Here is a 21230-nt window from a genome sequence, read left to right on the forward strand (position 1 = left end):
TGGCCCCTGCCAGCTCCTCCCAGAAGGACTGGGTTGGGGGAGCAGGTTTCAGAGGAAGCTGCTCCCCAGCGGCTCTGCACGCCTCCAGGCCAGAAGCCAGAGGCCAGGACTCAGCGGCCGCCCACAGGTAAGGCCTGCGCTCCGGGCGCACCACCGAGCGGGTCCTAGGCTTGATTCCCCGGCAAGCTCCGGTGACACGGTGCAGGGTACGGTGAGCGGGCAGCTGGAGGTCCTTCCCGAGCCCGCTCAATGGTCTCTTTGTGCTTGGCGGTTACCTAGGGAGGGAGAGTGGAGAGTGGGAGGGGCGACCCAACGGCCAGGCCGGCCGCCCGGCGGACACGGGATGCGGTAGGACTTGGATCCTGGGGAGCAGGTCGTCAGAGATAAAGGGGTGGGGGTGAGGTTCTGCGCCCCCCAAGCGGTGCGTCTCCGTGGACCGGCCCTGGAGTCCTCAGGCCAGCAGACAGGTGTGTACCCGGCTGCCAGGAGCAGAAGTGATTCCCCTGGTGGCCAGCAGCCACCGGACAAGGGGAGAGCTACTTGAGGGAGGAGCCAAAGGAGGCAGGTGGGGCTGAGGGCAGAAGGACGCCTGGTCCCCAGCCGCTCGCCCCGCGACCGGAAGGCTCCAGGGGAACCAGATCAGAACTAGGCGAAGAGCCCAGATCTTTTTTTTTTTTTTTTTTTTTTTTTTTTGAGCCCAGGTCTTAAGAAAGGCGGGGAAGAGGGCAGTGGGCCCACCCAGAGCCGCGGCTTTCTTTTACCCGTGTGTGAGCGGATTCGGGATCTGGACTGGTTGTGACCACAGATCTGCCCCCAATAGTACCTCTGGGTCCTAGTGGGTGTGTGGGGCCTCTGCGAGGGGGTGGCCACCTGTAGCCACGGCGAGTCTGCACCTACAAACCGACTGGCCCCGTGCTCCCGTCCTCCCCAGCTTCCCCAGACTTCGCTAGCTCTTCTCCCCTCCCCGCTCAAACAGGGACCGTGCACCCCAGGAGTCTGGGGACCCGGGCGCCGCCGCAGACGGCCAGGTGGTTCGCTCTCAGCATCACCCGCCCCTGGTCCTCTCCTCTCGCGGCCCAGCTTCGCCGTCCGGCCCTCCCAACGGCGACGCTGGATTCGCGCCCCTCGGTCCTGCGGAACCCGAGCCTCCGGCCCCCGACCCGCTCATGTGGCTCCTGGAGAAAGCCGGCTGCAGGCTGGGGGCCGCCGAGCCCGCCGCGCCGAGGGCGCCCCGCAGCCTGCTCCCCGCGCGCCGGGCCCCGGGCCCAGCCCCGTGCGCCTTCCCCAACGTCCTCACCCCCGACCGCATCCCGCAGTTCTTCATCCCGCCGCGGCTCCGGGACCCCGGCGGCGCGCGGCCCCGGGCCGGGCCCCGCGTGGGCGCCCGCAGCCTGCCCGCGGCCTGCTCGCTGCCGCACCTGGCCGGCCGCGAGGGCTGGGCCTTCCTGCCCGAGAGCCCGCACACGCGCCGGCGCGAGTCCCTCTTCCTCTCGCCGCCCGGCCTGGCCGCGGGGCTGTCCCCGGCGCAGTCCCGCCTGTACGTCTCGGCCCCGGACCTGCGCCTCTGCCGGGCCCCCGACAGCGACACGGCCTCGTCGCCCGACTCGTCGCCCTTCGGCTCCCCGCGGCCGGGGCCCGGCCGGCGCCGGCCGCACTCGCTGCCCCGGGAGGAGGCCGCCCCGTCGGAGCGCAGCCCGCCCGCGCCGCCGCTCTTCCACCTGGACGTCCTCTGCTGCCAGCTGCGGCCCACCAAGGACAGCGTGCTGCGCCTCGGGCCCCGCGGCGGGCAGCTCCGGCTCTCGGCCGAGTACCAGGCCGGGCCCGGGCGGCTGCGGCTGCGCCTCGTCAGCGCGGAGGCCCTCCCCCGGCCCCGGGCCGGCCCGGGCAGCGGCGGCGGCGGCTGCTGCGTGGTGCTCCGGCTGCAGCCCCGCGTGCGGCCGCGCGCCCAGCGGAGCCGCGTGGTCAGATGCAGCGCCAACCCCATCTTCAACGAGGACTTCTTCTTCGACGGGCTCGGCCCGCCAGACCTGGCCGCCCGCAGCCTGCGGGCCAAAGTGCTGGACCGAGGCGCGGGGCTGCGCCGGGACGTGCTGCTGGGCGAGTGCGAGACGCCCCTTATCGCCCTGCTGCCGCCCTTGGGTGGGGGGCTCGGCCCTGGGTCTTCTCTGGTGCCCGCCCACCTCAGCCTGTAGACTCTCGGGTTTCCCGCGGGGTCCGCCGTCTCCTTTCTTTCCAGATACTTAGCACGTATTTATTTTTACTAATAAAATGCCCGATTGTCTCTATCACTCCCCTTATGGGCATCCTGCGCTCTGGGGTTGCGATCTACCCTCTTCCTTGACCAGACCACACCCAGGACCAGAAGCTCATCCAGTTTGGGTGAGTTGGAGCAGAAGGCCCAACCGTGGTTCTCCAACTCAGAGGACTTCAGAGTAACCCCACGTCGGGAATGCTGCTCAGACGCAGAGACCCCGGGCAGCATTCTCCAGCAGAGCTGCTTCCGGAAGCCTGGTCTGGGCAGGAGCTAGAGTCCCTGTCCCGTGAGACACCCACACCTTCTAGGAACCCTTTAATCACAGTCACTCTGCAAGAGCTCTGTGACAGAAGCCAACACAAACCACCTTCCCCTCACACTTCCTTGGGGCTGCACAGGGGAAATCAGCCCTGCCCGCCCTACCCCTCCTTTTTTGTACCGGGTACTGAACCCAGGGGTGCTTAACCACTGAGCCACATCCTCAGCCTTTATATTTTATTTTGAGGCAGGGTCTGAGTTGGTTAGGGCCTCGCTAAGTTGCTGAGGCTGGCTTTGAACCCACAATCCTCCTGCCTCAGCCTCCTGAGCTGCTGGGATTACAGGTGTGAGTTACCACACCTGGTCCTACCTACTCCTTAAACTCACATCTTTCCTGAAGACAAATGAAATTTGGGAGTGTGTCAGGGGATGTCAGACTAACACACAGTACCCCTTAACCTTCCTGCCTCCCTCCTGCCTACCCCTTCTATACCTGTGCTGCTCTGGTTGGGGGTCGGGGGTGGGCCAGGCTAGAGTCAAGAAACAGGGCAGCACTTGGATACCCAATGACTGAGAAAGAAGGTCCCTGGGTGGAGATCTGGGGAGGAAGGGTGTGGCCAGAGTGTGAGCACTGTTCTCGGGGATGCCAGAACAGGCTACCCCAGCCAGGAGGAGGAGGGATAGAAAATGAATTAATAAATGTAGGTCAGATTGTGTTTGCCTCCTACCTGAATGTCCCTGACGTCAACAGTGACCTTCTTCTCTCCACCTCCACCTTCCCAGGAACTGGTTCCTCTTGGCTCAGGTCAAGCTTGGAGGAGGGAGAAGGAAAGAAAGGAGGCCCTAGGTCATTCCAGCTCTGGCTCCCTCCCACGTGGGCCCTTTCCCACTTCCCAAGGTGCCAGCTGTGCCCAGGGTTAAGCCTGCTGGGTCCAGACAGCACCTGGGCACCTCAGCACATGCAGTTCTAACATCAGGAAACATACCTCTCCCTTCCAAAGGCGCCCGGTCCCTTCACCTCCCCTGATTAGGTTCCCACCACGTCGCCCTGGGCCCAGGAAACCTTGCTCCAGGTATGTCCACCAGGGGGTAGCATTGACCAAGCAATCAGGAGGCTACAGCTACAGCCGTCTCACACCAACTTGTCCCAGTCGTGTGTCCCTCCCAGCAACCCCATGAGGATGCAAGCACTGCTGTTATCCAATGTGACCTTGGGCCTGACGGAGCTAGTCAACAGGAAATCTAGCACTTGGACCTAGAGAGTCTGCTCCAGAGTCTGGGCTGCCAATTACCTCACCTCAACTGTGGGTTTCCACCTCCCCACCAGGTCGCTCCCCACAGGATCATCCTTCCCCAGGATGGTAGCTCTCGGCAGCTTGCACATGCTTGGCATGTGACCTCTGAGAAGCCCACCTGCTGGTCTAGCTCTATCCCTACTGCTGTATTGTGTCGATTCTTCAAACCCTTCCATTACAACCCTTCCTGAGTATCTGGAAAGAACCAGAAGTGATGAGGCACACTTATGATCCCAGTGACATGGAAGGCTGAGGAAGGAGGATCCCACGTTTAAGGCCAGTCCTGGCAACTTAGTGAGACCCTGCCCCAAAATAGAATGAAAAGGTCTGGGAATTGTAGCTCAGTGAAAGAGTGCTCCAGGCTTAATCCTCAGTACTGGGGGAAAAGAGAGAATGAGATGAAGGAACGCAAGCAGAAACTCAGAGGTCCCATAAAGCCTTCATTCAGGCATTTCTTCAATACTTAGGGAGTGTCTATGGGGATCCAGGCATTGGATCTAGTAGTGATCCAAACAGACGAGAGATCAGACAATCAGACATGTATGTCACTTGGTGATATAGAGAAAAACAAAGCAGGAAAGGGAATAGAAAAGAGAGGGTCAGGTAAAGAGAGGGAAAGAAGATTGTAGGAATAGAGACAAGGAGCGAGAAAACGCAAGACACTTCTTTTAACCTCAACACTTTGTGCCAGGCCCTGAACTTTACCTGGCACTAGTGCATGTTCTTGTACCAGTCACCACCACCACTCAGGAAGGTAGGTATTATTATCTCCACTTTACAAAGTAGGAAATAGATGAGAGAGTTTAAGTAAACTCGCCTGGGGTCAGCCTCGGCCGGCCGCAGGGAAGTTTTCTGACTGTGACTCTAACCAACCCCCCAACCCCGACCCCACCCTGGAGGCTAGGGGAGGCTCTGAGATGGAGGGTCTTCTCAGAAGTTTGCTCAGTCGTCACAGTGCTCCTATGACGGGGGCCACAAAGTCCCCGGAGGAGCCTCCAGGTAGCAAGACTTCAGGATGAAGAAACATGCTCTGGGGGCAAATACACCCTAAGAGCCTGTGAGCAGACTCCCATGCTCGGAAGCCCTGGCACCAACATGGGTCAGGACGGTTGTCATTGCCCCTTTTACTGAGGACCTGGTTTGCCTCAGGGCTCACAGCAAATACAGGGCAGACCACATTCTTCCTAGCCTTTCTGCTCCAAAAATCAGAGCTCCCGCTTCTCGACCCTCCAAGCCCTGTGACTCTCCGTGTTAAAGACTGGATGAGAGGTACAGGCAGGGTCACCGGGAACAGTTCAAGGCCAGAAGCTAGGGTCAAACTCCCACTGTTCCCTCCACCCACAGTGGCCTTTGTGACAGGATGGGGAGGGCTGGAGGCCAGAGATCTGGAGACATAGATGTTTATAGAGCCTGCCAGAGTCCTTTATTTTTTTTAATGATTGACACACAGCCCCCCTTCCTAACTCACTTGGGTGGGTGGAGGTCTTCCCAGGCATGGAGCTCCTAGCACCCAGGAGATGTGGTCCCTAATCCCTGAAGAGGGCCCTGAGCCCCACGTATTTTCCACCTTTACCCCCCAGGCCTCCAGGCAAGGGCCGGCTGGGGCTGAGCTTTAAGTGGTTTCTGTGGTTAAGGGGGTGGGGAGGAAGGGAAGGAGAAGCTGGTGACTGCTCCCCAGTTCCAAGCCACCACCGCCACCTCCGCCCCTGCAGGCTGTTTGCCCCCTGCTTTGAGATTCCCGGGTTTGATAAGGGGTCTGGGCACGTGGGGGGTGAAGTGGTTCTCTGATCCCTATCAGTCTTTTCCTAGGGTAGGAATGTAAGCATGCCTCCAGGAGGAGGTACACTGCCCTGCTCTGAAGGGACTGATTCCTCCCAAGGAAAAAGCCGAGATTGAAGCCAAGGGAGAAGATGAAACAAGACGGGACTTCCCAAAAGAACCTCCCAAAAGAACCCAGCGGCCTTCTAACGCTGGGCAGAAAGAACCCGAGCCATTCGTCCTCAGGGCAGGGAGGGGCAGGTCAGGAGGAGGCTTAGGAAGTCTGTGACTCTGGAGGCCTACAGGTGAGGACCCTGCCTTTCCCAACCCCCAGTCACTTCCTCCCCACCCCACATGACAGGGGAAATGGCAGGACCACACCTGCAGTAACTGGGCCGGTACCTGGGGATGCCCATCTGCAGGCATTCTGCAGGACCTCCACTCCAGGCCTCCGATGTGGGGGAGAGTGTAGTCAGGAAGGGGCCTGGGAGACCCAGAGTCACAGAGGAAGATAGACCGCAGGAGGGGAAGAGATGGAGGGGAGGGAGGAGGCCCTCGGAGCTCAAGGGAAGGGGAGAAGAAAAGGACAGACGCCTCTCTCCCTCCTCTGTATCCATTCCCCTGCCTCTTGCCAGCCCGGCTTGTCAGTCAGAGGGTGCTGGGTGGGACTGCACTTGGCCTCTTATTCCCAAGCTGCCCAGGGAGTAGAGGCCCCAAAGCAACCGACGGACCTCATGTTGTAGGCAGAGAAATGTATGTGGGCCCGAGTTTCACCAAAAAGACCTGGGGAAAATCGGAGCCTGACATCCCTTCAGACTCTCAGTACAAGAAGGGCCTCAAAAGCTTCCTCCATCTCTACCCCCTTGTCAATCACCCTAGGAGCTGGAAAGTCCTTCTCCTCTTCTAACCTTTGTCCCTCAAGCTGCAGCCTAGGGGAGACTCTGGGAGCTACCCGGGACAGAGGTGCTGATGGTGGCAGAGTGTGAAGCTCCAGGGTGGGGCAGGAGTGAGGGATGGTGAGATGGGAGGACAGAAGAGGGAAGGGACAGCTGCCTGCCCTCTCCATGCCAGGTGCCACGTGCACAGGTTGGGGGGAGTGGGCGAGTCACGAGGCGGTGGCGTGCCTGGCCCCTGCTCTGCTGTTTACCAGCTGGGAGAGAGAGCAAGAGGAGGTGCCAGGGAGCCTCCTGCTGCAGCCTGGCCCCCCGCCAGCCGCCTCTTGGGTAACCAGGAGAGCCAGGCCCAGCTAATCAAACTCTGGGCCGAGGCAGGGCAGGAGAACCCGGCGTCTGAGATCCACAGAGGCCAGGTGCCTTGACCATCCCCGGACTCCAGTGCGGCCTCGGTGTGCACAGGCTGGGCTGGGGGTGACATCTCTGCTCTCCTCTGCTCCCCTATTGCACCCCTGCTCCACGCTCCCCCACCCCTTCCCCTGCCCACGTCCTGCCCAGACCCGGAGCCTGCGGAGCCCTGCAGAGACCAGGAGGTCCAGGGAAAGACAGCGGGGCAAAGAAGGCCTTGTCTTCAAGGAACCAAGAGCCCTGGGGGAAACAGGACCCAACACGCCCCTCCCTCACTATCCTCCCCTCCCTCTCTCCCCTGCTCTGGTGGAAACCACAGATGCTGAAGTCACAAGGACCTGGGTTCAAATCCTAGCTCCACCATTTATTGTCTTTGTGCAGGTCTCGGGCAAGTCCTTACGGGAGCATCCCTCGGTTCATTAGCGAATCTGGAATAATCACGCTTCCCTGTGGTGGGTGTCGCGAGGACTCCCACAAGGCAGGTCGTGATTCACACTCAGGATCTGGCAAGGGGCCTAGTACACAGTAGGTGACAAATAAACACTCCTTCCTCTCCTTTGGCTGATTCTGTTTCCCCTCGAGGCTCCACACTCTGGCCCACTCATCTCTCCCATGTCCCCTCCTGGTGCCAGGACGCTCTGCCAGCCACTCCTCTCCCCTGCCTGCTGACGGCCAGGTGTCCCTCCCTCCTCCTCCTCCCTCCCCTGGGCCCTGCTCCCTGCCCTCCTGGGCAGCCAGGGCAGCCAGGACGGCACCCAGGGAGCTGCCCCATGGACAGGGCCCCACAGAGACACCACCGAGCCTCCCGGGGTAAGAGGCCTGTGGCCGTGCAGGCAGGTGGAAGGGCCTGCCAGGAGGCTCAGAGGAAGGCAGAGGTGGGAAGGGAGTGGGGAGGGAAGAGGGCGCAGATGGGCTGGCAGGGAGAGCAGGGGCCAGGCAGGCCAAGTTGACATGGGAGGGCTGTGGGGACAAGAGAGGAGACACAGGAACAGGGGAGCCCCCACCAAGGGGGGAGAATGGGAGAGTGGAGAAGAGACAGGTCGGGTGGGGGAGGAGGGAGAGCAGGTCAGGAAGCTGGCCCAAGTGAAGGGTCAGAACCCGCTGGTCCTCCCAGCAGGTGGAGCGGACACGGCCCCTGGGCAGCGAGCGGGAGGCCGGCCACTCCACCTCACCTCGTTCACTGGGCAGTGGAGGACCTGTCCTGCCTTTGAGGAGTGGCGGGGGAGGGGAGGGTGGCCGCCACACCCTGTCAGCTGCCCCTGCCCAGGAGCCTGGCACTTTCCTCCCTGCCGGCCTGGGAGTGTGAGGTTTCATTCCTGCACGGAACGTGCGTCCCAGGGCCAGGGGAAGGGGACGCTGAGAGCCGGGTAGGCCTTGGCCCGCCGGTGGACTAGGTCAGGCACCCCTGGGAGCAGGACCTCCTGGACACGGCTGGGCTGGCTGTGAGGACCCAGGGGAAGCTGAGGGCCAGAGCTGCCCAGCTCCAAGGCCACCTGGTGGAGGAAGACCAGCTGGCTGCCCGGGCAAGCAGGGAGCACCCACACCGGGGTGAGGCTGGAGGAGGACGGGTGCCACGTCAGTGAGGGAATTGGGTGGAGCCCAGCAGCACTGGGGGCGTGGCCGCTGGAGCAGGTCTTCCCTCCATCCCCGCAGAGCCCTGGCACCAGGTGCGGGAGGCCGACCTATGGACGGCCTCTCCTGGGCAGAGGGGCAGCGGGAGGGGTGGGCAAGATACTGACTGGGGAGGGGTGTTGTGTCCGGCTTGGACAGCAGAGTGACCCCACCAACCACACTCCAGCCAAGACTCCACCCAGCAGCTCCCCAGGGATCTGGGGGTCCCTGCATCCTTGCCAACCCCCACCACCCACCTTGCCCCCTTCTGCCTGGTCTCTACTCAGATCAGAGCAGCAGCAGCAGCAGCAGCAGCACAAGGATTCCTCCCTCTGCCGGCCAGTGGGCCAGGGCAGCCAGGGAAGGGTCTGCATTTACAGATGGCCCCCACATCCCCTCTGCCCCGCCCCCAGCCCCACGTCTCTGGGACCCCCTGGCACTTTCAGGCCCGGATAACCCACCGAGGGATTTCCTTCCCACAGAGACTCACCGTGGTTGGGCTGTTTCCTGTGCCCCTCCAACGTGCCAGGTGCTATGCAGGGTCCTGGGAACGCTGGGACTTCGTAGCACAGGTCATGCACATTTATGGCAGTTAGGTGATGCAGCGGGGGCCGGGCAGTCAGAGGCAAGATGCTGAGTGCGGGGGGGGACCAGGGCAGGGGGATGTCATGGCGGCTTCTCTGAGAAAGAGACATAACCTGAGACCCAAGGGATGAGGAAGGTTGGCTGGGTTGGGGTCATGGAGACAGTCCAGGCAGGAGGAGCAGCCAGAGAAGTCCTGGAGGCTCTCTGAGGAACCGGAGAGGGCTGCTGTGGCTAAAGGACAGAGAAGGAAGCCGAGAGGGCACTGCGGGGCTGGCGCCGCTGCTCAGGTGCCAGGCTCTGCTGGGCAGGCGGAGGTGGGACCCTCTGAGTTGGGGGGTCCCGGGAACTTCGGTCTCTGACCGGGATCCCTGTCTTCTCTTCACAGAGCTACTGGCTGCAAAGAAGACCCATACTTGTGAGTAGGGACTTGGGGACAAGATCTGGTGCTGGGGTGTGGCCTGACAGGACTCAGCAAGGGTCCTAGGAGGTTTGCATAAGAGGTGGGCACAGCGGTTGGGTGGAGGTGGAGGAGCCGGGCAAAGATGGCCCAGGCCTAGAGAGAAGTGGAGCGGGGGTGGGGGGGTGGGGGTGGGGGGGGGTGGGAGGGAGAGATCCAGGGGCAGGGCAACGGGAGGAGGTAAGTAAGGAAGAAGCCGAGTAGCACAAGGGAAGGGGACCATCAGCAGAGCAGAGCAGAGATGCCAGACAGAGCAGGGGACAGGCTCCAGTGCTGGCCCAGGAAAGGGCTGAAATGGAGAGGCGGGGGGCAGGGGTGGCCTCAGAAACTGCCACAGCGGAGGCCCCAGGGCCTGCTCCAGGCTTTGCGGCAGCAGGCCGGGTTTGGTGTTCATCTCTGTGGTTAACACATCCTGGGGTGTGAACAAGCCTGGAGCCAGGCTGTGCAGGACTGAGAGCCCGAGAGCCTGCGTCTCTGTAGGAAATAGAACGGACAGGGACACTCTGTTCCCCCCAGGGCCTGAAAGACTGAGAATACAGCATGTGAGGAGGAGGCTAGTGCTCAGGAAGGACTTCCCAACGGACATTAGCAAGTGAGCATCCTCTCTGGGGACCTCTCAGCACATCAGATCTACTCTCCTTGTTTGTGCAAGAGGCTAGTCCCCCAGAAAGTGTACCCACTCCACCTCAGTCCCAAAGCAGATGCCCAGTATGCCCTCAAGAGGCTGAGGGTACTTTGGAAAAACACTCCATAGGCACGAGCCTGGAACCGAGGAGTCTGGAGGTAGAAGAGGCCACTTCCGCTTCTGCACGGCCCTCACTCGATCGCCTGCTGCCCCTGAGCGCTCCCTGCCATCCCCAGAGCCTCTCAGTGCTGAGCAGAAACCTCTCAGAAGGCAAAGCGTCACCCTGCTCTCTGAGGCTGGGGGACCAGGGCTGGGGACCCTCCAGCATGCGACATCCTCCCAAGTGGGGGGGGGGGGTTTGCTTTCTCAGCACAATCCTGATCGGTGCTTGCCTGCCGCTAGCCACAGGGCCCCACGGAAATGCTGAGCAGGGCCCTGGGAGAAAAGCGGGTCAGAGAGTGACGCGGGCGAGCTGGGGGAAGGGGGCCAGGGACCACATGGGGGTGGGGGGGAGTAGGGGGACTTTTTGGAGCAGCAGGAACTGGGAGACCCCAACCCCGTTCCTATCCTTGATCCCTTACCTCAGAACCCTCAGCGGGGTCCATACCTCCTAGCCTGTCCCTGGTCCCCCGGCCTTTTACAGCTACCCAGAACCCCACCGTGAGTGTCCTCAGGACTGCAGGCTGACAGTCCTTCCCCCAGCCGACTGCCCAGCTCCTGAACCCCCAGGAAGGCCAGCAGAGAAAGACTTTACCTGGCTGAGATCAGAGCGATCCAGGAGTTTGGCCCAGTGAATTCAGGAGATGTGAAGGCCCGCCCCAGGTCAAGGAGCCGGGAAACGACCCTCTAAATTGAAACAATCCCAAGAAGGGGACCCAAGATGAGGAACCCATGGGGGACCCCAGACCAAGAGGGACCCTGAGGAAGGACCTTCCAAGGCTAAGGTACCCCACAAAGCAGATAGGAGGCTAAGAGGGTCACTGAGATTGTTTGGCCAGTTAGTAGGACCCCCAGACAAAGAAAATCTACAGAGAAGCTCACATGGTAAGAGACCTCCCAGGCTTGAAACACCCTCAAAAGCAAACCTTCCCTCCAGTGTGATCTGGAGCCAATCTGCCTGGGCTTGAATTCTGACTTTACCCCTTACTTGCTGGGTGACCTTGAGCAAGTTACTTAAATCCTCTGTGTCTCACTTTCCTCATCTTTGAAAAGGAGATAATGGTAGCTACCTCATAACGCGTTTTGTGAGGGGCCTGGGGTAGTGGCTCAGTGGTAGAGCGCTTGCCTAGCACGTGTGAGGCACTGGGTTCCATCCTCAGCACCACATAAAATAATTAAATAAATTATAAAGGTCAAAAAAATCTATTATTTTTTTAAATAAGTATTTTGTGAGGATTAGATAATCCACGTAAAACATTTAAGGCCATTTCTGGCACGCAGTAAGCACTATTACTGAGAGGTGGATGATGATGGTGATGATGGTGATGATGGTGATGATGGTGATGATGATCTGCATTTCAATTTTAGTAATTAAGCTCTTCAGGAAATTTCTAGTGGACTAACCCCTCCTTGCAGACCAGGGCATTTGCCTGATGCTCCCATTAGTTCCGTGTTTCCCTAGCCCCGGGTGTACATCACACCTGTAGGAGGAGTGTGGGTGTGGCAGGGAGTTGGGGAGACAGTCTCCCCAACCACACTACACTGGGCGCAGCTGTTGGCAGTCTACAGGGTCTCAGGTGGCACCTGCCACCAACCCGGGCACACATCCTGTGACTTACCTCTGGAACATCCCTGTCCCTGGTGTCCCCTGGCAAAAAGGGTCAGGCTCGGGGTCCTCAGGGAGAGGGGAGTGGGAGCCTGGCCCCGTGTTCTCGAGCTCCGCCCTGGCTCCCCAGCCAGAGCTACCCTGGCGAGTGGAAACAGCTTTGACTGCGTGTGGCTGTCGCATGTGGTTTTGGAATTTTCCAACGCCCCCTATGATTGGCTGCCCCGCCCCTCACACCCTGCCCCAAGCCCAGATTGGCCACGTGGGGCGCCTGTCATCCTACCCACTGCACCCCTGGGGGGAGCGGGGTGGGGGGTTGTCACTTGGCCACCTGTGTGGTGCAGAGTTTAAACCCCCTGCCCAGAAGCCTTGGGGGAGAGCTAGGTGCAGAGCCGCAGCCTGAGGCACTGAAGGCCCCACCACCTCCGCTGCCAGCTGCGCCCCAGCCTGGACCAGCCCTGCCCAGGACAGGGTGCCGAGGCGGCAAGGCCAAGGCTCAGTCATGAGAAGTAAGTGGACGGGGCTGGGAGCCTCTGGGAAGGAGGCGGTTTGGGGGACAAGCTGAGGATGCCTCCCTGGCTGGGTGTGTCCTGGTCAAGGCCAAGAGCCAGGGAGGTGGGTGGAGTAGGTAGGGAGTCCCACTCCCCAGGCAGCTCCCTCACCCACCGCTAAAGGACGGGTGAGGAGCTCCCCCGTCAAGAGGTTTGGAAAGTGTCTGAGGTCTCCAGGCTCAAAGAGAGGCTGAGCCCCCGCGAGAGGCGGTGCTGAACCTCAGAGCACACAGCTGGGAGCCCACGGAGGCTGGTGACTCCCAGGGCCCTGAAGGAACTCGCGGGTGACCCAGCGGGTGCGCACCTGGCTCCTGTTTCCCCCTGTGCCTCCGAGCTTTTGGTGAGTGGGGCCTACAAGGAGGCCGGAGGAGCAGCTGAGGCCCGAAACAGGACAGCAAGAGTAAACGAAGGCTGCAGGAGTGGGGGTCAGAGTCCCAGCGTCTGGGCCCCAGGGTCATCACACTTCCTGCCCCCCAGGGACATGAGGACCAAGTGTGATCCAGGCAGTGTGGGTGTGTGTGTGTGTGTGTGTGTGTGTGTGTGAGTGTGAGTTCCTGCAGGTCCATTTGATGGGGATGAGGGTAGTGGAGATGGGAGCAGAGAGCGCTCGGCTTCACTCCCTTCCTGGCTTGGAGCCCTGAGCCCACAGCTGGTGGGCAGATGTCCGGAGGCCCTGTGTCTGCCAGCTGAGCCAGGGTGGCAGATCTCGTCAGGGCAGCCAGAGAACCTCTCAGAGCCCTGGGTGAAGGAGGAACAGGCAAACCTGTGTTCCTGTGGCCTGAGGCCTGAGGCAGCCCCAGCTCTGACCCTGGACCTTCCCACAAGCCACAGAAGGAAGGCCATATTGGGCCCCGGAAAGACCCAGGGACTGAGCGTCTAATGACCAGGGTCTGGTGCCACCTCTATTACTACCTAGCCATGTGACCTTGGGCAAGTTAGTGGGCCCTGGTCTCTTGCTACAAAACAAGGTAGTCAAATTTAAAAGCAAAATAAAAACCAACTACGGATAGTCTTCCAGTGTTTTTATTTTTTTTACTTTTTTGGTACTAAGGATTGAACTCAGGGGCACTCGACCACTGAGCCACATCCCCAGCCCTGTTTTGTAGTTTATTTAGAGACAGGGTCTCACTGAGTACTTGGTGCCTCACTTTTGCTGAAGTTGGCTTTGAACTCACAATCCTCCTGCCTCAGCCTCCCCAGCCACTGGGATTACAGGCGTGCGCAGTTTTAAGAGCCCAGGATCAGGGACAGAGACCTGGTCCCCAAGTTAGGCGTCTCCAGGGGCAATGAGAGAGACTCAGCTCTCACAGAAGGAAAAAGCAAAGGAGGCCACACCAAGATAAAGTCTCTACTCCCGTGATCAGGCGGGAGCTGCGAGAGAAGATCCGAAACCTTCCAAACCCTTCTGTTCCCCCTCTAGCTCCTCCCCATGGGCAGCAAAGGTTGGAAGCTGGTCTTCCCAGAAATGGCCCCAAATCAGCCCATCACCCCTAGGTAGGGTGCCATGATTGGGTGTGTTTCAAGCCCAGCAGGAGGTCAGGAGTCCCCGCAGTGGCTGAGGGAGACACGGGGGCAGCTCTGCATGGTATCCACTCCCCACCACACACACACAGCCCCACTCAGGTTTTCTTTTGTTTTGGGTGTAGGGGGGTTCCGGGATTAAACTCCGGGGCACTCGACCACTGAGCCACATCCCAGCCCTATTTTCTATTTTATTTGGAGACAGGGTCTCGCTGAGTTGCTTAGGGCCTCACTTTTGCTGAGGCTGACTTTGAACTCGCTATCCTCCTGCCTCAGCCTCTGGATCCACTGGGATGACAGGCCTGTGCCACCGCGCCTGGCTTACAGCTCCACTCAGGCTGGCTGGTAGGAGAGGGTCTCCTCCAATTTGGAGGTCGTGCCACTGGTCCTTCTCACCTAGGCATCTCTGAGTATCCCAGAGCCCCATGTTCTGACCCTAGTGAGTGCCTGTCACCACCAGCTGGGGCGAGTCAGGGGCACAGGCTCAGGACTGTAACACACCTAAAGACCAAAGGCCAGACACACAGGAGCAGAAACAGCCCATGAGATAGAGACGCAGAGGCTGAGCTCCAAGGACAGGACCCAGAAACACACAAGGCAGACCTGACATCAGGGAGGAGGTGTGGGAAGGAAACACAGGTCGTGGAGACGGGAAGCCCAGAGATAGCTGGAGTGTGAAGCTCAAGGCACAGCACAGAGGTTGGAGGGAGTCTGCCAGCCACAGGGAAGGGCGGCCTGCACCTCACCTCAAGGGGCACAGCAAACGTGGAAGGAGGCCTTAAGACCCTGGTACTGGGCCTGGGCTGGAGAAGAGAGGCCAAGGGGCGTGAGGTTACGTCCAGCCTTGGCTCTGCGCTCAGCTTCAATGGGGTCATGATAATGAGGAGCCATGGGCCGGAAAGAACTCCCAGTCCCCAGTGTCACAGATCTCACCCTGAGGGTCCAGGCCACCCAAGGACTTTATGAAGGGCTTCCTCCTTCCTTCCATCACTCCTGCACCGTCCTCTCTTTTTTCCTCCCATTGCAGCCCAAGGTGCAGGATGCGCAGGCCTGGCCTCCGTCACAGTGAGAACCGGGGCTCACGGCCACCCCTGCTGCTGACTCACACTAACAGGGAGCAGGGACTTTCCCATGCTACGAGCTCCCCAAGGAGGACAGCCTGGGTCTCTCTGCGTCCCCAGTGGCTAGTCCTTTCTGAAATGCAGCCTCCGCAGTGCAGCCCCTTCCCGGGAATTCCAAGGCTCCAAAGGGCTGGGGAGGCCCATGGGGAGGACGGACAGTCACAGGGCAGGGCCTCAGGGCCAGCCTCTCTGGATCCATGACTTCCTGGAGCCGCAGAGGGCACCCTGGGAAGGCAGGCGAGGGTCCTGGAGGCCGAGGAGGCCCCTGGCAGTGAGTGGGGGCTCCTCAGCTTCCTCGGGTGATTCATCCCCTCCCCCATCCACTGGTTGTTTTCACTTGATTCTTCTGTTTCCCCTCCTTCCTCCTGTCCCAGACTGCGGGGGCGGCGGGGGCAGCAGGAGAGGGTTTCAGGTGGCTGCCTGTCTTATTTCAAAACCCCAGACTCTCCCTCGCCCACCTGAGTTTTAGCTTCACTGTTTTCTCAGCTCTAGGATCGGGCACATTAGCAGAAAATTCTCCTCAGGGGTGGGGGGAGGGCCCTGCCTGGGTGGGGTGGTGTCAGCCAGGTACCGCGGTGGCACTGGCCCCACCTGGGCCTCCCTCTCCTGCTCCACTGCGGTGGCGCCCACCACCTTGGTTTCCAGCTTTGCAGAAGCTGGGGGAACTGAGAGCTGAGAAGGAGGCAGGCTGGTGACAGGTGAGGGTCACAGGGGACCCTGGCTGGAGCTGTGGTCTCAGTGGGAAGAGAAGGGGCCCGGGCTAAGAAAGGGGCTGCGTTCCTATTTCTTACGCATTCATCCATTCATTCATTTCTGCAAAGAGAAGCCTCCCAAGAGGGAAGCCCAGTCCACAGCCTCCGGGAGCAGTGATTGTCCCCACTCTGTGGCCATGGACAACTTGTCTGATGTTGGTCCGAGAAAAATGAACCAGGGCAGGAGGGGCTGTGACCATGCAGGGACAGCTGGGACAGAGGGACTGTCCCTCTGGGTCTTTGTACCGGACATGAGCTTCGGTTCTGGGGGTCTCCTCCCTGAATTCCTGACCTAGCTCCCCAGTCTCGCTCACAGGTGTCTCCTGAAGCCAATGGCCTCTCCCACCGTGTTCTTGGTGCATCCGGGTTTGGTGCGTGGGGTTTATAGCGTGATGGTTGAGGGCTCCAGAGTGACAGACACCTAAGTTCAAATGCCACATCTGCCCCTTCTGGCTGTGTAACCTTAATCGAGCCACCTTTTCTCGGTAGGCCTGGGTTTTTCTCATCTGTGAAAAAGGGATGGTGCGAGTTGCACCTATGTCATGGACCGCCGTGATCATTACAAATATACGCAAAGTCTGGCATGGAGTAAGACTGCAACCCAGGAGGAACAGGCCTAGCCTCAGACCGGCAGGACTCCGCCTGAGAAGAGATGGGGACCCCAGGGTTCCTCCGTCTGAACTGTTCTCCACCTGCCTAGGGCTGTTCCGGAGTTTGAGGGGCGAAATCCCCCTGGGTTGTAGCCCCTCCTCTGCTCCTACCACTTCCTCTCTGTGGCACAGGGCACCTGGACAGGGCCCAGAGCCAAGCTCTGGATACATTCAAAGAGCACTATCAATGAATCTCGCAGCTGCAAGAGGGTGAGGTTAGAGGAGTTTGGGGGCAGAGGAGGTTTTCCTCTACCATATTTCTCCTTGTAAGAGCTTCTCTAGGAGGATGCTCTCCGGAGAGCCTCCCATCTCAGGAGCAAAGCAGAGGAGGTTCGTACCCTTTTACACTGTGTTTTGCTTTGGATTTTTTGTGCTCCTGGGTATCAAACCCAGCACCTCACACAGGCTTGGCAAGTGCTCGACCACTGAGCCACAGCCTCAGCCCCTCATTTTCTTTTTCTAGGACTGCATCAGAATGACGTTCTAAAGGTACCCTGGGTGTCAGGAAGACACAAGAACGAGCTCGGTGAACTGCAGGGTAGCTCAGAGGTAGGGCTCGGACTTAGCATAGCTGAGGCCATGAGTTTAGTCCCAGGCACCAGAAAGAAAAAAAAAAAAAGAAAGCGCTTAGGAAGAGATTGTCAGCCCTACTGGTCCCTCAGGGAGGAGCAGCCTGCAGGCAGAGGGACTAAGTTCTTGCTACTCAGACCAGCAAACTTGGGGAGCCATTGGGAGCTTATTAAAATGAAGAATCTCGAGCCCCACGTCAGCTCTCCTGAGCAGGAACCTACTTTTTGTTTTGTTGTGGGGTTCCGGGGATCAAACCCAGGACCTCGTGCATTTCAGGCAAGTGCAGTGCCACCAAGCTACATACATCCCAGTCCCCAGGACTGGCTTCTAACCAAGTCCCCAGGTGCTCTGGTTTGAGAGGTAAAAGGCTAGATCATCCAGTCGCCACCATTTAAGGAGCCGTCATGTGTCCCTGGGCTTTTGTCTCTCCTCTTGGAAACGAGGAACTGGCGGGATTTCTTCTGGGAAGCCTTAGGAGACAGCTGCAGGGGAGAGACAAAGATCTTCCCAAGGAAGCAGTGAGGGAGGGGGCAGAGACGGGGCTGCTGTGGGAGCCGGGGAGGCAGGGGCTGGCCTCACGGTTCCTGACCTCTGCTGGGCTCCAGTTCCTGGCACTGTCGGGCCGTAAGATGGTAAGTTCCTGGCAGGCCAGGCTCCCAGGCAACAGTCTGAGTAATCGTGTGATTACTCACTCCCCCTCCCCAATCTGGGTTCCCACCACTTGCTGCCTCGGGGGCTGGCTGCAGGGGTGGGTCTTGAGGAGAAGTTATCGAGGTGCTTCTCGGCTCCTCTCATCACCCCCCACCCCTGCCAGGCCCCTTCCCATGCCCCCTCCTCCCCTCCTCCACAAGTCACAGACACTCGGCACCCGGTACTTTCTCTTTGAGGTTTAGGGTGGATGGCACTGAAGGGGGTGCAGGTGGCAGGGGAAGGGAGGAGGACGGAGGCCTGACGGTGTTGAGGGCTGGGCGTAGGGCCAGGACAAAGCATGAGTTTTCCTGTGACACCTCAGATGAGTGGCCCCTCCGTCACTAGGTCTGTCTCTGGTTTTGTTTTGTTGTTTTCCCAGTCCCCAAACTCAGACAGATGGGAGGGTATGATCCTTGGAGCCAGACTCACGGTGCACTTCTGCCTGGGGCTGTGGTTGGGGAAGATGGAGGAGAATCTGGCCTGGTAGCTGGGGTCGAAGGCTCCTGTGTCCCCCAAATGTCAGTACTTGTCCTTGTGTGACCACACTTTCCATGAGAAGGACCAGGTCTTGGTGACACCATGGTGAGGTTTCTAGGGCCAGGACCAGCAGTGGGTCAGGTGTGGGGTATGGAGGTATGTCTGGGGTCACCCGTGTGGTCAGCTCACACACGCATGCGGATGTGGCTCTTGGAGAAGGGAAGAGACAGGGAGGCCTGTGGTTGGCTGCTGGGCCGGAGCCCGAGTTCCCACCGTGGCTTGGCCTAATCTCCTTCCCGCTTGCTTTTTTGGGTGACCCACGTTGGTTTCCCCCCCTTTGGCCTTTAGGTCACTGAGGAGAGAGATACCACAGTGTTGGAGGGGAAGGTGTTGGGCGAGAGCAGAATCTGTGGGGCCCAAGCGCCTCTCACGGTCCCCATATGTCCACAGGTTGCTTTGCTTCACTTCAGTCACCTGGCAGACACTGCTCTGCCCCTCCGTGGGTGTCTCTGGTGACGTCATTTATCATGCTGTACTACCTGGGGTCACCCCAGGGACTGGCAGTTTTTTTTAATCTTGATCTCATTGCCGGGTGGAGAGAGAATACGACTGGAAGCTCGAGCCCCACGTTGTGCCCTCTCTTCTTTACTGTTTTCTCCTCCGTCATCGAAATCTGATGGTAATTTCCTGGAAAGAATCTGAAAGCCTCCTTTGCCATCTGGTCCTGGCGTGACCACAGCTCACTGTGCCGGTGCTGGGCGGCGAGTGCCACTTAGGGTGGGCAAAGGACCGAGATCCAGTGGGAAGATTTCAGACCCCCATGTGCCCTGTCCCCAAGAGGAGGCCCCTGCACACTCTGACTCAGCTCAAGGCTGGCCTGCGAGGACGGTGGCTTAAGGGGAGTGGAAACAACATTTCAGGAGAGAGGGGAGGGCAAGCCAGGTCTCCCTCTCCATCTCACATCAGCAGGCCCTATGTGTGACCAGGGCCAGGCCTGAGACTGGGCAAGAGCTCACAGGAATGTAGATTTTCCTGCCAAGGGACACTTCCTCTGCCCTTTAGGATGTGAGATGTGTCACAGATGAGGAGCTTTGACTCTAGACCATTCTTCCAGCTCCACCCCTGGCCTCCCCACTCAGAGGGGAAGCCAGCAGGTCAATTATGGTGAAAAAGAGACCCCTGTGTCCTCAAAAGTGCTCCTCGGCACCTGAAATAACCAGGGATCCCAAGCTTTGTCCAGGTACCTTTCAAGGATGGGCTAGGAGAAGGCCTGTGGCCAGTAGCTGGGAACTCAACAGAAAGTCCTGGGCATTACGGAGGACAGGAGCCTGGAGCCAACAGCAGACCACAGGGGAGGGCCAGCAGGCAGAGCAGGCTCAGCACACAGATAGACGCATGTGAACACTGCTACAAGCAAACATGCCACACACACATACACTCACACACGCACAGGCACACCTTCAAACATGCCCACTGGTAAGTGTGTCCGGAAGCCACATACACAGAAGAGCATAATGGACAGCTTAAGGGCACAGAGATAGAGGCTCTCAGGCAAACCAGCTGTGTGACGGGCCCTAGTCCTTCATCCACCAAGTGAATGGGTGAGAATGAGATGGTCTCTAACAGGCATGATCTGTTGGACGCAGATGCCTTTGTACACACTCTTATATGCTGAGACACGGTCACCTCTTTCTGCTCTAGGGCCAATGGCCTATGAGCCCTACTGGGTTCTCGCCCTGGGCTCCGAGGCATCCAGCAGGGCTGGGTTGTTGAGCCCCGCTTTCCTGGGCTCCATCTCTAGCTCCTTCCTAGCCTCTCCAAATCCACCCTGTGAACCCCACTAGGGGCTCCTGGGCTCTGTGCAGCCCCTCCCCAGCCTTCACGTCTGGCTGAGGATGGCCCGGCACCTGCTGGGTGCACACATCTTCCTGCCATGCCCCACACTCTGTCATGGGGGCCAAGCCCCAGTGGGGGAGGGAAGCACAAAGGAAGCCCCTCGCGCGCGCGGGAAGCAGGTGCTGCGAGGCAGTGAGTCTCCTTGGCCCACGGCAAGAGGGGCAACCCGAGCTGCTCGACTTTACGGGCTGAGCAGGTGGCTTCCCTGCAGCTGCTCTTTCGGCCTCTACAATGCTGATCCGACTCCCCCAGCTGCCCCTCCAAGCCTCTCCTCTGTGAAACAAAAGAAGCCTCTTCAGGCCCTTTGCTGAGAAGCATTTGCCTCTTGGCTTCTCCTTCCACTTTGCAAGGAGTGAGCAGGAGCTGGCTGGAGAAGTCAGGGGGGCACCCAGCCGCAGCCCAGCTCCGTGGTGGAGGAGAGCAGCAAGACTCCTGCGCTGACCTCCTTCTTTCTCTCTTCCAGCACAAATTGAAGTAATCCCTTGCAAAATCTGTGGGGACAAGTCGTCGGGGATCCACTACGGGGTCATCACCTGCGAGGGGTGCAAGGTGAGTCGTAGGCGGACGTATCAACACACACGCACACAGACTCTCTCCAGGGATGGAGGGCAAGGGGCTTAAAGGTGTCCTTAGTGGTGCTTCCTTGGAGGCCCTGAGCCCTGGAGGGCATCCTCTTAAGCTGGGGAAGTGATCGCAGCACAAATAACAATTAACCCGAAGAAATGGAGGCGAGAAAGGCGGGTACGTCTGGGGGTGGGGAAAAGCAGGAGCCAGTGTTTGCGGCTGGAAGCCCCTAGGACAGAGCTGGCCAGGATGAGAAGTCGGGCCTCCCCTCCTTCCCCAGGGCTTCTTCCGCCGGAGCCAGCAGTGCAACGTGGCCTACTCCTGCTCCCGGCAGCAGAACTGCCCCATCGACCGCGCCAGCCGCAACCGATGCCAACACTGCCGCCTGCAGAAGTGCCTGGCGCTGGGCATGTCCCGAGACGGTGAGGTCCCCGGAGCCGGGCTGGCCTGCCCGGCGCCCTCCACAGTCCCTCTCCGATCCTATCCTAGGACACAGGACTGTGGCTGGAACAGGACCAGAGCCTGAGGA

General features: G+C 59.6%; 2 protein-coding genes and 1 long non-coding RNA gene across 6 annotated transcripts in view; 2 read left to right on the top strand and 1 right to left on the bottom strand.

The window, feature by feature from the left end:
- On the bottom strand, positions 1-12052 carry LOC124077274 (uncharacterized). The gene is made up of 4 exons (XR_006846574.2): positions 11923-12052; positions 8968-9157; positions 3241-3323; positions 1-275 (listed from the first exon to the last, which is right to left on the bottom strand). It is a non-coding gene; the product is annotated as an uncharacterized LOC124077274 (long non-coding RNA).
- On the top strand, positions 269-2285 carry C2cd4d (C2 calcium dependent domain containing 4D). Its single transcript, XM_046421484.2, has 2 exons — positions 269-467; positions 977-2285. The coding sequence occupies exon 2, from the start codon at positions 1167-1169 to the stop codon at positions 2190-2192; it is 1026 nt and encodes a 341-aa protein (XP_046277440.1). The 5' UTR covers positions 269-467; positions 977-1166; the 3' UTR covers positions 2193-2285.
- The window catches only part of Rorc (RAR related orphan receptor C), a 23030-nt gene continuing 9336 nt past the window's right edge, over positions 7537-21230 (top strand). Inside the window, exons 1-5 of one of the 4 annotated variants that reach the window (XM_058571969.1) lie at positions 7595-7676; positions 9448-9477; positions 16968-17053; positions 20601-20686; positions 20982-21123. In XM_058571969.1, coding sequence (XP_058427952.1) covers positions 21111-21123 — 13 coding nt within the window. In that variant the 5' untranslated portion in view covers positions 7595-7676; positions 9448-9477; positions 16968-17053; positions 20601-20686; positions 20982-21110. Of the gene's footprint in view, positions 7677-9447; positions 9478-16967; positions 17054-20600; positions 20687-20981; positions 21124-21230 lie in introns of all 4 variants that reach the window. The other 3 variants (XM_046421483.2, XM_046421482.2, XM_046421481.2) reach the window with 3 other exon arrangements.

This window comes from Marmota monax, unplaced genomic scaffold, assembly GCF_021218885.2.
Source record: "Marmota monax isolate L192 unplaced genomic scaffold, Marmota_monax_Labrador192_F-V1.1 WCK01_AAM20220418_F8-fsc00108, whole genome shotgun sequence".
Taxonomy (NCBI): domain Eukaryota; kingdom Metazoa; phylum Chordata; class Mammalia; order Rodentia; family Sciuridae; genus Marmota; species Marmota monax.

What these genes read in the sequence shown, in the direction of transcription:
- C2cd4d (XM_046421484.2), top strand. Translation starts at nt 1,167, where the DNA reads ATGTGGCTCCTGGAGAAAGCCGGCTGCAGGCTGGGGGCCGCCGAGCCC.